At 40.1% G+C, this 17,910-nt stretch overlaps 1 protein-coding gene across 2 annotated transcripts in view; it reads right to left on the bottom strand.

The window, feature by feature from the left end:
• Positions 1-5,341: 5,341 nt before the first annotated feature.
• The window catches only part of LOC120537801 (lipoprotein lipase), a 62,314-nt gene continuing 49,745 nt past the window's right edge, over positions 5,342-17,910 (bottom strand). For both annotated transcript variants that reach the window (XM_039767004.1, XM_039767005.1), the window contains 4 exons: positions 16,814-16,934; positions 12,575-12,796; positions 9,616-9,711; positions 5,342-6,341 (listed from right to left, as the gene is read on the bottom strand). In XM_039767004.1, coding sequence (XP_039622938.1) covers positions 6,320-6,341; positions 9,616-9,711; positions 12,575-12,796; positions 16,814-16,934 — 461 coding nt within the window. In that variant the 3' untranslated portion in view covers positions 5,342-6,319. The remainder of the gene's footprint in view (positions 6,342-9,615; positions 9,712-12,574; positions 12,797-16,813; positions 16,935-17,910) is intronic.

Raw genomic sequence — 17,910 nt, 5'->3', positions numbered from 1 at the left:
TTACTTCCATAAGATTTGCATGTGTTTGGCTAACCTCGATGAAATATTTGCAATTTATTTTTTTTAAAGTGCTTTAATAACTGTTAAAATGCCTTGTGGGTTTTTGGTAGTAATTCTAATCCCAAAAACAAAGAATAAATTATTTATTCTTATTTAATTATTTTTTATGAAAAGAAATGATTAAATATGTTTAATTTTTAAAAATCTCGTAAATGAGGACACCGATGAAGTCAATCTGCACGAGACAAACGTATTTTCGTCCGACAAATATTATACCGCTGTTAGTTGTATCATGAAAATAACCCAATAGGCAGTAAATTATTTAACTCAATTTGGCAATATCAATCAACATTTATTTATATAGCACATATTCATAGAAAAAAATGTAGCTCCAAGTGCTTTACAAAATGAATAGAAAAATAGAAGACACAATAAAAAATAAACATAAGTTGGCTACAGTGCCAGTGTGGTGCAGCCGCGCTGCGTTATCACCTGATCTACTGTTACCTGAATGTTCACGAAAGATACCGATACGTCTCGAACTTTCTGGATTGAATAAACTATATGCTTACAAATTTAAATTTAAAATAAAAATGTAAAAAATGTATTTTAATTTCTTGTTTATTTATTCGATGCTCCCCTTGTACAGCTTTGAGAACCGCTGGCATAAAACAAAAATGAACACTAACAAATTTATACACACACACAAAAATTTAGGGTGGAGTGGTGGCTCTGGGGCTAAGGATCCGCGCTGGTATCCTGAAGGTTGCCGGTTTGAATCCCCGTCACTGCCAAAAGAGATCCTACTCTGCTGGGCCCTTGAGCAAGGCCCTTAACCAGCAATTGCTCCAGAGGCGCTGTACAATGGCTGACCCTGCGCTCTGACCACAAGGGGTATGCGAAAACTTACAAATTCCTAATACAGTAGGATGCAAAAGTTTGGGCAACCTTGTTAATAGTCATTATTTTCCTGTATAAATCGTTGGTTGTTACGATAAAAAATGTCAGTTAAATATATCATATAGGAGACACACACTGTGATATTTGAGAAGTGAAATGAAGTTTATTGGATTTACAGAAAGTGTGCAATAATTGTTCAAACAAAATCAGGCAGGTGCATAAATTTGGGCACCGTTGTCATTTTATTGATTCCAAAACTTTTAGAACTAATTATTGGAACTCCAATTGGCTTGGTAAGCTCAGTGACCCCTGACCTACATACACAGGTGAATCCGAGTATTTAAGGGGGTCAATTGTAAGTTTCCCTCCTCCTTTAATTTTCTCTGAAGTGTAGCAACATGGGGGTCACAAAACAACCCTCAAATGACCTGAAGACAAGGATTGTTCACCATCATGGTTTAGGGGAAGGATACAGAAAGCTGTCCCAGAGATTGAAGCTGTCTGTTTCCACAGTTAGGAACATATTGAGGAAATGGAAGACCACAGGCTCAGTTCAAGTTAAGGCTCGAAGTGGCAGACCAAGAAAGATTTCGGATAGACAGAAGCGACAAATGGCGAGAACAGTCAGAGTCAACCCACAGACCAGCACCAAAGACCTACAACATCATCTTGCAGCAGATGGAGTCACTGGGCATCGTTCAACCATTCGGCGCACTTTACACAAGGAGATGCTGTATGCGAGAGTGATGCAGAGGAAGCACAAACAGAGCCGCTTGAGGTCTGCTCAAGCACATTTGGACAAGCCAGCTTCATTTTGGAATAAGGTGCTGTGGACTGATGAAACTAAAATGGAGTTATTTGGGCATAACAAGGGGCGTTATGCATGGAGGAAAAAGAACACAGCATTCCAAGAAAAACACCTGCTACCTACAGTAAAATATGGTGGTGGTTCCATCATGCTGTGGGGCTGTGTGGCCAGTGCAGGGACTGGGAATCTTGTCAAAGTTGAGGGATGCATGGATTCCACTCAGTATCAGCAGATTCTGGAGACCAATGTCCAGGAATCAGTGACAAAGCTGAAGCTGCGCCGGGGCTGGATCTTTCAACAAGACAACGACCAAACACTGCTCAAAATCCACTAAGGCATTCATGCAGAGGAACAAGTACAACGTTCTGGAATGGCCATCTCAGTCCCCAGACCTGAATATAATTGAAAATCTGTGGTGTGAGTTAAAGAGAGCTGTCCATGCTCGGAAGCCATCAAACCTGAATGAACTCGAGATGTTTTGTAAAGAGGAATGGTCCAAAATACCTTCAACCACAATCCAGACTCTCATTGGAACCTACAGGAAGCGTTTAGAGGCTGTAATTTCTGCAAAAGGCAGATCTACTTTAAACACAATAAACTACAATAAACTTCAGGTAACCTCTCAAATATCACTGTGTGTGTCTCCTATATGATATATTTAACGGACATTTTTTATCGTAACAACCAACGAAAATAATGACTATTAACAAGGTTGCCCAAACTTTTGCATCCCACTGTACAAGAAATTGTATAAGGTGAAATAAGCAACAAAAAAATTCATAACACCTATGACTGAAAATTGCTGGAAAACTCGTGCAGTGTGACAACAGCATAATGTGACTTTTACGTTTAATTCCTTTTTTACATTAAAATTAGACTTGGTTAAGGTGGCCTGGGTTTTGATGGGTTCCCCATTCCCGTTTTCGCCATTTTTACAATCATACAAATCATAGGTCTTCTTAATTAAAGTAGTTATGGGAAGCTGTGCTGCAGTGAGTAGGCAAGAACTGATACAGAAAACAAAAGACTAGATCAACAATTATTTTTATGTAAGAACATTTCTTAACATTTATTTACAGTACTAGAATGCAAGTACAGAGTGGCAATAAGGAGAAACAGGAGGTGACAACGGGCGTAGCAACCCACGTAAAGCTGGCAAGCTTCTCCTGCTGGGGGTGGCATCCATTAGAAGGTCACATGGCACACACAGCTGTCAGCTGATGGATGAGGTGGCTGCTATGGTCCACTGTGTGGGGGACAGCAGGCCACAGAACATCTAGATATTTGTAACTATTCTTCTTCTTCTTCTTCTTCCATAGCTATTCTCATTTTTATATCCCATGGACTATTCAGTCTCTTTGACACACCACACTCCAGCCGTCCATCTGTTTAATCCCATTCAGTGCCTCTTATGGAGTCAAATAGCAATACGGCCAAAAATGTCATCAAACAGAAAAAGAAAGGTTTGAAGAGTGAACAACACCTCAACATCCGGTTATGTTAACTAATGGCCAGTTAGTGCTTTAGTTGATCATCATTGAGCTTCCAGTTACTCATATTATTTTTCTTCTTCTTGTCATTATGATGATGTATTATTTTAACTGATGGCTTTATCCAAAGTGACTTACAACATTCTGGTTCCATTTCTTTTGTTTGTACAACTGGAGCACAGGCAGGTGAGGTAACTTGCTCGTGGTGACGCTGTGTCAGCAGTCAGATTTGAACACCCAACCTCAGGATGCCATGGAACAGGAGGTCACACTGGCAGAAATATTCCATTATAGCCTTGGCTCCTGAATGACATCTTTTTTCTCATCAGTACTTGAAAGCAAGAATTGCAGCTTGAGCCAAAACTATAGCACAGACAACATACAACAAGCCGGGCGCCCCCTAGAGAGCAGCCTGAGAGACGTTAAAATGAAGTTTTTATTTTCTTTTTAAATTTATGGCCTAATTAATGGGCACAAAGCTGGCACCATGTATGTTTCCCCACACTGACAGTATAAGGTGCACATGAGTTTGGTGCAGAGAGGCCTTTATGATTTCAGACACTGGCGGTTTACATTTACAGTGTACAAGTGCACATGAACTTTATACACATATATACATAAATACAACTACAAAAGGCTTCAGAACAGCTTAACTATATAAATAAGTGTAATAACTTACAATATGTACACCAATAATTACACTTCATTATATACAAATAAATACTCTATATACACACGCAGCACAAAATAATTAAACCTGGGACAAGAGGTCCAGTCTGCATGGAAAATGACACTGAAGAGCAGCCTGGCTGAGTCAGTTAGGGGTTTCTTTTGCATATTTGATTTACTGTTATTTTGAAGAAATGTACGGAATGGGATTGTTGGGCTCAATGGTCTGTTCTCATCAAAATTAGTCAAATATTCAAAATACTTTTGGGAGGACTTGAGAAATCCAGGGAAATAATATGAAGATGTTAGACCTTTTTGATGAGATGATTCATGAGTTTTGTTTATTTTAGCTTACCTACAGTTTTTATTTTAAATGACATTTTACATTGTAATGTCATAGATTGTTAGGTTAAATCCTTAGTTAGACAAACACAGGTCTTAAAATAATTTTTCTAATGCCAAAATCAGAGATCAGAATTCATGTAAAATGCAGCAAATCTATTCATCTTCCTATCTATTATATAGTGCCTTTCACATCTATCTATTTATTAAATAGTCTTTCACATCTATCTATCTATCTATCTTTTGTAAATGCTAAGGAAGACTGAAGGGCGTCCCGGCTGGGATGAAGGGTGATACCTTATTTGGCCGGGAGGCTGTACTGGAAGGACTGGATGGTTGGAGACACAACTTGGTTGAAGCGTCCTGCAACTTTCGTCCCAGCTGGAATAACTAGAGATGAGGACTGGTTTATTTTAAGCGTCTTAAGCATGGGAAAGGCGCTATATAAATAAAATTTGTTGTTATTATTGTCTTCCCTCATACAACAGGTGGCAGTGTCCATTCACAAGCCATCCATTTTGGACACCCGCAGGGCTGCATGGAATTTGGTGTGCAGAAGTGCAACCCTGTTGGGTTCCCTTGGTGCCACCAGAGTGTGTTTTTTCGGAGGACTATCCTGGTTTCCACATAATCCAGAAGAGCTTCCAACATGTTTTGTCGTGATACTGGAAGCAATCTCAGGTCCAGTGTAGAAGGGAGCCCATTGCCTTACCTCGAGGCAGAGGACAAAGCTCATGGAGGAGTGGAAGGAGGACGGAGGACTTGCATTTATCTCTGTATTTGGTACTTTGACTAGTCCTATCTGTCCAATAAGGTATTGTGAGTAATAAAAGGGACAAAGTTTGAGCCCATCATTGTATTGGGTTTGACTGTATCTGGGGTTTGGAGGCCTGCGGTGGGCTGGCACCCTGCCCAGGGTTTGTTTCCTGCCTTGCGCCATGTGTTGGCTGGGATTGGCCCTGGTGGACCCCCATGACCCTGTAGTTAGGATAAAGCAGGTTGGATAATGGATGGATGGATGCGGTTTAGTGGCACCCCTACTGTTCACACTATCTATGTATCTATCTATTATATATTGCCTCTCACATCTCTTTTTATTATATAGTCCCTTTCATATCTATCTATTATATAGCACCTTTCAGATCTATCCATCTATTTATTTATCTATATACCCATATTTTATAATATATATATATATATATATTTAGTTGGCCAACTTCTGTATGTCTAGCACATCTACTGTTTAAAGGATTCAGTGTTAACATTTGCAGTGAGCCACCTGTTGGAATGTGCTTTGCAATGCATACAGCATCCAACCTGCACTTCAGAAAAGGTCGTCCACCTGAAGCTAAGCATATTCAGTCCCAGCCCGTACACGGACGGGAGACCATCTATGAAGAAGCTTGGGTGGCAAATGGAAGAGGTGTTGGTGAGATTGTGTGGTCTGTGTGTGGATCCGAATGCCCCAGTGCTGTGAAATGGACAATGTGCTGTAAATAGAGCCCTGTAACTTTGGGTGAGACATAAAAAGAAGGTCCTGACTCTCTGCGGCCATATAACGATCCTTGGGCATCTTTTAAAAAAAGTAGAGTATACTCCAATGTCCTGGCTAAATTGCCCATCATGCCTCATTCATTCTGGCCCCCTAATCACTCCGTGTTTTTAATTGGCTAACTGTCTCTGTCATCCTTTCAACACAAACAAATTCCATAACTGATCTCCCTACAGGGGTTTAAACTTCTTGTCAGAGTTTCCAAAACTACTTTAGAATTTTTTTCCAAGAATTCGCAACACCATCAGACTACTTTCAACAGGGAGATTAAAGGAAATTTCACAAAAAAAAAATGCTAGATGCTAATTGAGAAATGATACTGGCAAAGCGATTCTCTACCAACTCCCAGACTTCATTCAATGTCAATCTGGCATTTCTGACTCCACTTGAAAGTACATTTGCTGATTGGTCTCCAGTTTGTACCCCACTTTTCATGCCAACTGGACCACTGCTTCTCGGTGCAAATATTTTTTCTTTACTACAGTATATTTACACAAACAGATATTTACAGGACAATTCACATGAAAACCTTCCTCGATAGCAGCTCACAGTTGACGCTCAGTGTGTTTTGGTTGCAGGTCTGCAAAAAAGACAAAGTCAGGTTGTTAAGCATTAAGCTTTACACCACTTTCACTAAACACTGAGAGCAAACGTTCTTCAGCTATCATCATTATGCTCCTGTGCATTGCCAAATTCAGAAACAGGGATGGAGTTCACCCTAGAAGCATTAGGAACAATAAGGGAATCACTCATACATCCATCCATCCATCCATTTTCCAACCCACTGAATCCGAATACAAGGTCACGGGGGTCTGCTGGAGCCAATCCCAGCCAACACAGGGCACGAGGCAGGAACCAATCCTGGGCAGGGTGCCAACCCACCACCGGACACACACCAGGGCCAATTTAGAATCGCCAATCCACCTAACCTGCATGTCTTTGGATTGTGGGAGGAAACCCACGCAGACACGGGGAGAACATGCAAACTCCACGCAGGGAGGACCCGGGAAGCAAACCTGGGTCTCCTAACTGCGAGGCAGCAGCGCTACCACTGCACCACCGTGCCGCCCCATCACTCATACAAACTCATCCAAATCAGAATCATCAGTGAACCAGACTTGTATGTCTTGGGGCAGTGACAAGAAATTCAAAAGTGCAGACATGGAGGGAACATGCAAACACCACACAGGGTGTGTGAGATCCAAATCTAGGACACTGGATCATCACCAAAAACTTAGTGGTCGTGCAGGAAGACAACGACTGAAGGAGGCCACCAAGAGACCTATGAGAATTCTGACGAAGTTCCAACCTTGGTGGCCTCCTTCACTTGCCATCTTCTTTTACCATCACTCAGTTTCTGCACACAGTCTGCTCTACCAGATTTACACCCTTCCATACTCTTTCCATTTCTTCACAATTGATATAACCAGATATTAGATACCAGATTTAGATATTTCCTTGCCTCTATCCCCTGATTTTTCTTTTTCACTGAACTGTTTGGTGTCAGGTTGTTAAGCATTGAGGATTGCTCCATTTTCACTAAACTCTGAGAGACAGGTCTTCAACTATCATCATTATGGATGGAGCCCTCCTTAGGAGCAATGAGCACAAGATGGAAATCACTCACACACACTTGTTCAATTCAGAATCATCAGTGAAACAGACATGTATGTCTTGGGGTTGTGAGAAGAAAACCAGAGTGCAGACATGAGGAGATTGATCTCTCTCTCTATCTATCCTGCCTACTATACTAAAATTAAAATCTATCATATAGTGCATGTCACGTCTATCTATCTGTTCTGCCTACTATACTACAATTAAAACCACTCTATGATATAGTGCCTTTCACATCTATCTATCTTGCCTACTATACTAAAATGAAAATCTATCTATCTATCTATCAATCATATAATGCCTGTCACTTCTGTCTATACAGTATATCCTGCCTAATATACTAAAACTAAAATCTATCTATCTATCATATAGTGCCTGTCACTTCTATCTATATATCCTGTCTACTATACTAAAATTAAAATCTATCTATCATGCCTACTACAGTGATCCCTCGCTATATCGCACTTCGACTTTCGCAGCTTCACTCCATCGTGGATTTTAAATGTAAGCATATCTAAATATATATTAAGGATTTTTTGCTGGTTCGCAGATTTCTGCGGACAATGGGTCTTTTAATTTATGGTACATGCTTCCTCAGTTTGTTTGCTTAGTTGATTTCATACAAGGGACGCTATTGGCAGATGGCTGAGAAGCTACCCAATCAGAGCATGGATTACGTATTAACTAAAACTCCTCAATGATATACGATATGCTTCCCGTGCTGTGCTTCGCACACTTCAAAACTCTAACAGCCCGTATTGATTTTTGATTGTTTGCTTTTTTTCTGTCTCTCTCACTCTCTCTGCCTGACGGAGGGGGTTTGAGCAGAGGGGCTGTTTGCACAGAGGCTGTTTGCTTAGAAGATACGGACGCTCCTCTAAAAAATGCTGAAAGACTACCTTAAAATTGATCCCTTCATTGCGGCCGCTTTATCGGGGGTCCTTCGTATATTTAAAAGCCCAACAGCATGTATTGATTTTTGATTATTTACTTTTCTCTCTCTCTCTCTGACATTCTCTGCTCCTGACGTGCACTCCTTTGAAGAGGAAGATATGTTTGCATTCTTTTAATTGTGAGAAAGAACTGTCATCTCTGTCTTGTCATGGAGCACAGTTTAAACTTTTGACTAAAGGGTGTTATTTTATGTCTAGAGGGCTTTAATAATGTTAAAACACGTATTTAGAAGGTCATAAACAGGTTTTCTATGCTCTAACTGCGAAAATATTAGATCTATAAATAAAGAATACTACTTCGTGGAAATTCATTTATCTGTCTGGAGCGGATTAAACGCGATAAATGAGGGTTTACTGTATAACTGTGCGGAGAATATTTATAAACAGTGTGGGAGAGTTTCTAAGGGCGTAAAATATATAAAAATAACCATACAAACTTAAAATATATAAAAATAACCATACAAACATATGGTTTCTACTTCACGGATTTTCACCTATCACGGGGGGGTCTGGAACGCAACCCCCACGATCAAGGAGGGATTACTGTACACAAAAACTAAAATCTATCTAATTATCATATAGTGCCTGTCACTTCTATCCATCTATCTATCTATCATATAGTGCCTGTCACTTCTATCTATCTATCTATCATATAGTGCCTGTCACTTTTACCTATCTATCTATCTATCTATCTATCATATAGTGCCTGTCACTTCTATCTATCATATAGTGCCTGTCACTTCCATCTATCTATCTATCTCTCTCCCATTTCTTTATGATTGATTTAATTAGATATTCGGTGATTTCTTCTTCTCTCCATCCCCTGACTTGTCCTTTTCATGAAGTTGTTCAGCATGTTCTTCGGTCTTCATTGTGTAGGTCAGCCCACCACATTAACTCACCACACGTTGTCCCTTCCACACTGAGGTGCATTTATACTACAATCAAGGTAAACCCCAGACTGGTGACCCTCATTGAATTAATTTTGGGACTTCTAAAACCAATGGCTGCAGCAGAGATGGTGTAGGGGGTGAATACTTCTGCTATCAGTTATTGTGTTTTATATTTGTCAATAATTAGGTCACTTTACAGATATCTGCCTTCATTTTGATATAAAACAATCTTTTTCTGTTGATCACTCTCAAAAAAAACCAAATTTGATCCACTGAAAGTTTTCTAACAATGAAATGTGAAAACTTCTAAGGGGTGAAGACTTTTTATAGGCACCCTATATAAAATAAGGCCTGCCTGACTGGATGAAAAGCTAGTCAGTCAAATCTGCAGTACCTGTTTGGCTGTCTCTTCCATCCTTCTTGGCACCGGACAAAGGTGAGTGCTTGGTCTAACATAAATTCAGGTGAGTCTTTGGAGCAGAACACCATCCTAAATAAAATGAGTGCATTTATATTACCAACTGGTACTCCAGTGCATCATCAATATGACTACATGGTTAGAAAAAGCAATGGACATCTGGAAGGCAGAAAGAAAAATACAGCAGAAGAAGCACATGCAAAGTATTAAAATGAATAGAAGCCTCGGAGATAACATGAGAGTAGTGAGAAGTTGAATATTGTGACCTTGTTAGTCATGTCAAGCCACCCATATGAACTGTTAATGGTGCTGGTGACGTCCCCTTGTTGCATTAAACATCTTTTGTGGTCATGTTTTAGTGTACTTGAGTTTTTTCCCTGACGTGCATATTCTGGTTATAAGTTTATTGTTTATTTAGCCTCCTTCTGAAAGAGTTCAATTTGATTTCCATTTGGATTTTCTCATTTATGTGACATTGTCAGGATACGTCACATGACAGCATTAGTCGCACTTCTGATGCCGTGAAAGTCACATTACAAATTTTCTACGGCTTTACTACCCGCTGTCCCTTTGGTGGGTATTCTATGAATTGATTCACTTTATAGTAGTTAGCTTTTTATTCAATTAGGCCCCAGCGCTAGGATTGTTTTCTGGTTTTCCGGCATGATTTTGCCTTCGACTAATAGATGTCCTGAGTTTTGACCCTTTGCTATTCCCGACTCCTCTATTCAGGCATCTCCCGGTTTTATTAATTTTCACAATAAGCCTAAGGCACTCCACGTGTTTCTTTTTTTTTTTTTAAGCGTTTAATTGACAATTACATATAAGTAAGCCAAACTTTAGAAAACTAAGTTCACACCAAATCAACCCCCATCCATGAGAAAGAGAGCAAGGCCAACAGAGCAAAACTTTAATAGTAGTAAAAACAAGTAAATAATTAGATAAATACATACATACATACATACATATACATACATACATACATACATACATACATACATACATAAATTCATCCATTATCCAACCTGCTATATCCTAACTACAGGGTCACAGGGGTCTGCTGGAGCCAATCCCAGCCAACACAGGGCACAAGGTAGGAATAAATCCCCAGGCAGGGCACACACACCCACACACCAAGCACAATTTCGGATCACCAATCCACCTAACCTGCATGTCTTTGGACTGTGGGAGGAAACCCACGCAGACACGGGGAGAACATGCAAACTCCACGCAGGGAGGACCTGGGAAGCGAACCGTGCCGCCCTACATAAATAAATAACTAAAATGAATTAAAATAAATAAGGGAAGAGAATCCACTTCCTCAATTTAAATGTTTATTCTAAAATGTTATTGATTGATGAGATCCTGCCAGATTTTTAAAAAGTTTTGCACAGATCCTCTAAGTTAGAATTAGATTTTTTCCAATTTTAAATAGTAGATAACATCAGGTACCCACTGACTTAGAACAGGAGAGTTAGGATTCGTCCAGTTGAGCGAGATAAGTCTACGTGCCAATACGTGCCAGTTTGTTTGTCCTTCTCCACTTTAAGCCCCTCTGTGAGCCCACCAAACACAGCTGTTAGTGGGTTAGGAGGGATTGTGACACCACGGCTGTCTGAAAGGCATTTAAAGATGTTTGTCCAGAATGATGATAATTTGGTGCAGGCCCAAAACATGTGGCCTGGTGAGGCTGGAGCTCGATTGTAACGTTCACAGTTTGAATCTCGCCCTTGAAACATTTTGGACAATTTTAAATAAGTTAAATGTGCTTGATAAAAGATTTTAAGTTAAATGATTGAATTCTTTGTGCATATGGAGCTTGAGTGAACTCCGTGCATTGCTGCCTTCCACTCCTTTTCCCACCGTACTCTGGGATCTTTGCAAGGGAGGGACTTTAAACTGTTTTTATATATTACAGAAATGTTGTCCGAGTCCTCAAGACTGAACAATATTTTTTCCGGCATAGACTTAGGTGGGAGGTGAGGAAAATTGAGCAAGTTTTGCTTAAGAAAGTTTCTAATCTGCAGGTAGTGAAAGAACTGTATTGTTGGAAAGTTTGATTTGGAGTGTCATTGTTCATAGGATGTGAAGATGTTGTCTATGTACAGATCTCTAAGTGATTTAATCCCAAATGTTTTCCAGACCTGTGGTGGGCTGGCGCCCTGCCCAGGGTTTGTTTCCTTACCTCGAGGCAGAGGACAAAGCTCATGGAGGAGTGGAAGGAGAGCGGAGGACTTGCATTTATCTGTGTATTTGGTAATTTGACTGGTCCTATCTGTCCAATAAGGTATTGTGAGTACTAAAACCCATCATTGTATTGGGTTTGACTGTATCTGGGGTTTGGTGGCCTGCGGTGGGATTGGCTCCAGCAGACCCTCTGTGAACCTGTAGTTAGGATATAGAGGGTTGGATAATGGATGGATGGATGGATGGATGTTTTCCAGACATTAAAAACTGCATACGTTTGCGAGGGTTGAAAAAGGTGGTTCTCATGCAGAGGTGCCACAGATAAAAGGTTCTCTATCTTAAAATACTTCCTACATTGGTTCCATATTCTGAGTGAATGAAACACAATTGGGTTGTTAGTATATTGGTGATAACTTGCATTTATTGGGGTGCAACGCAAATGTTTCTTAATACCTTCAATACTCTTCTGCCAGTGGAAGGAACAACGATGATTGAGTACTGGGAATGTCAACAGATTGGGTAAAGGAGCTAAAACACTAAAACTAAGCCACAGTAAAACATTATAAATAGGTTTTATGGAGAAGACTCTCATCTAAATCAAACCCCATCGAAAATGGTGTCAAATGAGGTTGTGATAAGATGGGAATTGGACGTTACCACCACTTTAAATAAAGCTATAAATGTTAGATTTTGGTTTACCACAAGCAGATCATTACACCACTAACTCACTTTCTAAGGTTGTACTGACCTCATCTGAGCTTCTCCAGACTTGACGCGGATTCTGTGGATGGGTACACTGGTGTCTGGCACCTTCTCTCCTGACCACCAGGTGGAGAACATCTTGAGCAGTGACAGACTGGACCAGCTGGCAGACTCCTCCCACCGAAACTGGATCATGAGCAGCTCACCAAGGTCCACTTCCGTGACCAAGAGGAAAGATTGCGTCTTGTTGGGGGTGATCTTTTCTTTGCTAGGTGGAAGGAGAACAAACCATCTTAGTAGAGCGAAGGGCCATCCACCATTACTGGGACAGGGAAGAGTAGCAAGGAAGTAATCCATAGGGGATAGAGAGGTGAGGAAGGCAAGGACCAACTAGAGAAAGGGCTTCAATGGGTAGGGGTGGGCTGTGACTTATTGCATCTATTCACTTTTGGAGATTTCATCCAACTTGTATTATTAATTACAATGAGATCTTTAAGCAAAATATAATTTGATATAAAAAAGTAGAGAAGGCAGGAACAGCCCTGGAAGGGATACCAGCTGATCAGCGGATAAAGTGACAGACACCCAGCACCAAAATACATGCAGAAGAATTATTATCCAAACTACATACTGTATTTTTAATAATAGAAAATGATCTGTTATTATAGGGCGGCAGTTCTCAATCTGTGAGGCGCACCCCCTGAAGTAACAAAAAAGGGGGCATGAAGATGTGAAAAAAAGAAAACAAGAATCGAAAATATGAAAAACACATCTATTAGAAACCAAAACAAATGAACATAAACTACATTCTGATACTAGAAAAATAAATATAGAGTTAGATAAATGTCGATAAAAGTTAACTAGGTATAATAAAACTTGTAGCAATGTATCGGCAGCAAAAAATATAGGAATACATTTTATTAGGGTTTCAAAAAAACGTTAGGGGGCATGATTAAAACTGTTATGAAAACTCGGGTCGAGGTTGAGAAACGCTGCTATAGGGGAAAAAACAACATCACCCCCCATTAGTATTGCACAATATTTAGACAGTTCAGTCTTCATTTTCATCTGTTTCTTTATTTTACACTATCTTATTGTTTGGAAGCAGAATAGCATATTTTGATTTCCTTTAGATTTTCCAATGCCTTCTTTAATTTAAAGTATATTAAATAATCAGAACATTTGCCATCTTCATCTATCCTACACATATCCCAGTTACTCCTGCACAAATATTTAATTTTATATGATCACTCCAGTTCATGAGCATGTCTTTAGTTTTCCATACACTTCACTGTTTATGTATGTACTATCAAGATAACTGAGTCCAGGAGAAAACATACACATGTATACTATATTATTATTATTAGTAGTACATAGAAGAGAAGAGAAGAGAAGAAAAATACTAAAGTCTGTGAGTCTCTCAGAGCAATCTGATTGGTGAATATGCCTGGGTATGATAAGTCAGTTTGGCTTTGGTTTGATTGGTCAGTATGGCTGTGGTTGTGATTGGTCAGTTTGGCTTTGATTTGATTGGTCAGTATGGCTTTGGTTGTGATTGGTCAGTATGGCTTTGGTTGTGATTGGTCAGTTTGGCTTTGGATTTGATTGGTCAGTTTGGCTTTGGATGTGATTGGTCAGTATGGCTTTGGTTGTGATTGGTCAGTTTGGCTGTGGTTGTGATTGGTCAGAATGGCTTTGGATGTGATTGGTCAGTATGGCTTTGGTTGTGATTGGTCAGTTTGGCTTTGGTTGTGATTAGTCAGTTTGGCTTTGGATGTGATTGGTCAGTATGGCTGTGGTTGTGATTGGTCAGTTTGGCTGTGGTTGTGATTGGTTACTTTTGCTTTGGTTGTGATCACTTAGTTTGCAGAGGAAGTGTGAGTGTGAGACACATGAGGAGGAGTAAAGGTGCTCCCTGAGAGCATCACCTTTAAAGAGGGAACGGTATAAAACCAGACAGGAGAGGAGAAAGGTGCATCGAAAATGATGAGTCGGAGAAGCAGGCTTTACAGGAACATGCTGGAGAAAGGGAGTGTCAGAGAAGAGATGGTCAGACACAGGCAAATACAGAGGAAAGGCGCTGAAAGTATATGAAGGGCAAGAGATAGGAAATATTTTTACATGATTCTACTATGTGTCTCTGACAGGTTCTGTGGCTAGAAAAATATAAAAAATATAGGAGGTTTTCATAACCCTTCACTTTTCACATTTTGTTATGCTCCAGACTTGTGTTAAAATTGTTTACATTTATTTTTTCCCTCATCGTCAATCAATAATAAATACTCAAAAATGACAAATAAAGTCATGTAGCTTTGAAGGTTTGTTCCTAAGATCACAGTGCCCTCCACAGTTCTTAAATGGAATACATTTAGAACGACCACAGGTCTTTCAAGAGCTGACTACTCAAACTTAATAACTGATGGAAAGGGGCCTTAGTAAGAGAGGAGACCGAGAACAAAATGGACATCATGGCCGAGCTCAAGAGATCCTGTATGGAAATGGGAGAAACATCCAAACGGACAACCACTCCATGCAACACTCCATTAATGAACAAACCAAAAGTGTCGAAACATCTCAGCGATGATCAGTAGAATGGGAGGCACCAGAGGCAGTGTCAGAGCAAAATGGTCTGAAACCTTCTCTCAAAAGTCATAAAATCCTCTTTTTACTTTGTCATTTAGGGTATTAAGTGTTGCTTGATTATTTTAAGACAAGGCTGCAACACAACAAAATGTGAAAAAAGTGAAGGGGTCTGAATATTTTCTGAAGGTGCTGCGTAAAAAGCTAATTGTGTGTTTATGCAGTGTGCAAATCAAACAGCTGAGGAAAGTAAGGAAGCGAGTGAGGAGGCACATGAGCGCGGGATGTCATTATTGTAGATAGGCAGGGAGCCAAAACATGGTAGGTACACGGACAGTGGCCATGTGGAAAAAGGAAGGGGGACCGGGAGCGGCCCATGTGCGTCTCTGCCGTCAAATAAATCGTCTGTTAACGGAAATAAGGAATGAAGTTCCTTACGGCATAATGGCGAGAACCACCAAAAAGAAGACATTATTTTCGAAAGTTCGTTACGGGGCACAGCGCAAAATGAAACATACTCAACATTTGTAAGTACAGTGTAAAGGATGAGCATGGGAAATATGGGCTTCCTACGTATATTGGAAGTCACAGAAATAGTGAGGAGGGGTTTCCCCTATCTATATATACAGTTTAGGGGGTACACTTGTGTCCCCCTCTTCGGTGTTGCAATAGGACATGAAACATACCTAACTTTTGTAAGTACACTGCAAGGAATGAGCACATGAAATTCAGCTTCCACCTGAATGGAAATTGGGAGAATTAGTGCTGAGTCAGTGGGGGCTTTGCCTTTTATACAGTATGTATTGATGATGGTCGCACCTGCTCTTTACTGGGTTGGGTACCTCTGCTAACATAATATAATATAATATAATATAATATAATATAATATAATATAATATAATATAATATAATATAATATAATAGCCCTGCCCGGGGTTTGTTTTCTGCCTTGCGCCCTGTGTTGGCTGGGATTGGCTCCAGCAGACCCCCGTGACCCTGTAGTTAGGATATAGCGGGTTGGATAATGGATGGATAATATAATATAATATAATATAATATAATATAATATAATATAATATAATATAATATAATATAATATAATATAATATAATATTTGGGGGTGGCATGGTTGCGCAGTAGTAATGTTGCTCCCTCGCAGTAAGTAGACTAGGCTTCTTCTCTCGGGTCCTCTCTGTGTGGAGCTTGCATCTTTCCCCCGTGTCTGTGTTGGTTTCCTCAGGGTGGTCTGGGTTCCCCCCGCAGTCCAAAGGCATGCAGGTTAGGTGGATTGGTGGCACTAAGTTGGTGTGTGTGTGTGTTCTTCCTGTAATGCAGTGGCACTCTGTCCAGGTGTTGCTCCTGCCTTGCACCCTGTGCTTACTGGGATGGGCTTCAGGTCTCAATGATCTTACTCAGAATTAAGTGGGTCATAATATACTATAATCCACTTAATCCAGTTTAGGATCATGGAAGGGCCAGAAACTATCCAATATTTTTTTAATGCAATATTATATAACATTACAGTATTGGCATATCATAAATAGGCTGCAGTGTCCATGACCTTTCTTATAATGCAATACAATCACAGAACATTCTCCGTCTGAATCAGAATCATAAGAAGGCTATCCTGCCTTAAGGTCAAGTCTAAGACTGGTCGTGATTCAGGGACACGGACTCAAAAGTGAAGCCACCAGTGTGGCCTTACATGTTTAATTTCAGGTTTTCTGTATCTCCTTTGGTGCCATAGAGGGAGGCGGTCAGCGTGGGGTTCACTTCTGCATGGTCTGGTGTGTCGGAGAACTGGATCTTCAGCTGGTAGTGGTAGACTGAAAACAAAGACCAGAGAAACAGATTTAATAATAATAATAATAGTAATAATAATAATACATTTTATTTATTTGTAGGCGCTTTTCTAAACACTCAAGGACACCGAACAATAGATAAAACACAGATTATAAACAAAAGTAAAATACAAAAGTTAAAATCAGGCAGAGCAATTGCAATCAAAGAGAAAAAGCAGTCTTAAACAAACAAGTTGTAAGTTTAGATTTGAAAAGTGAAAATGATTCAATATTTCTAAGCTCAGGTGGTAGTGAGTTCCAGAGCTGGAGAGCAGAACAACTGAACGCTGTGCTCCGCATAGTGGTAAGACAGACGAAGGGGACAGTCAAGTGGATGGAAGAAGAGGATCTAAGGGTACGGGAGGAAATGGCAACATGGAGGAGGTCAGACAGATATGGAGGGGCGAGGTTGTGGAGAGCCTTAAAAGTTAGTAGGAGAATTTTGAATTGAATTCGGAACTGAACAGGAAGCCAGTCAAGCTGCTGCAAAACGGGAGTGATATGGCGAGTAGAGGGGGTTCTAGTAATGATGCGGGCAGCTAAATTCTGGACCAGTTGAAACTTACAACACCACCAAAAACATTTATTTATAAAGCACACTTTCATACAAATAATGTAGCTCAAAGTGCTTTACATTAAGAGCTTATAAAGAGATTTGCGAGAAAGACCAAAGAAAAGGGAATTGCAATAATCCAGACAAAATACCTAATGTGTGGAGAGCGTTCGGACGCAAGAATGGCTGCCGTCATATCATTCAGGCGGATGTTACACATTGATGGTGGTTGAAGTCACTTCCCACTGTTTATGTAAAGTGGACTGAGTACGTTATAGAAGAGCCCTATGGGCAAGAGTCAACCTGTGAACATTGCAATCGAGCTCCAGCCTCACTGAGCCACATGCTCATTAACGATTAAGATCGTTTTGAATATAAATCTTTGAATGCCTGTCAGACAGCCTTGGT

Source organism: Polypterus senegalus, chromosome 10 (genome assembly GCF_016835505.1).
Source record: "Polypterus senegalus isolate Bchr_013 chromosome 10, ASM1683550v1, whole genome shotgun sequence".
Classification (NCBI taxonomy): Eukaryota; Metazoa; Chordata; class Cladistia; order Polypteriformes; family Polypteridae; genus Polypterus; species Polypterus senegalus.
This window is presented reverse-complemented; position numbering and strand designations above follow the sequence as displayed.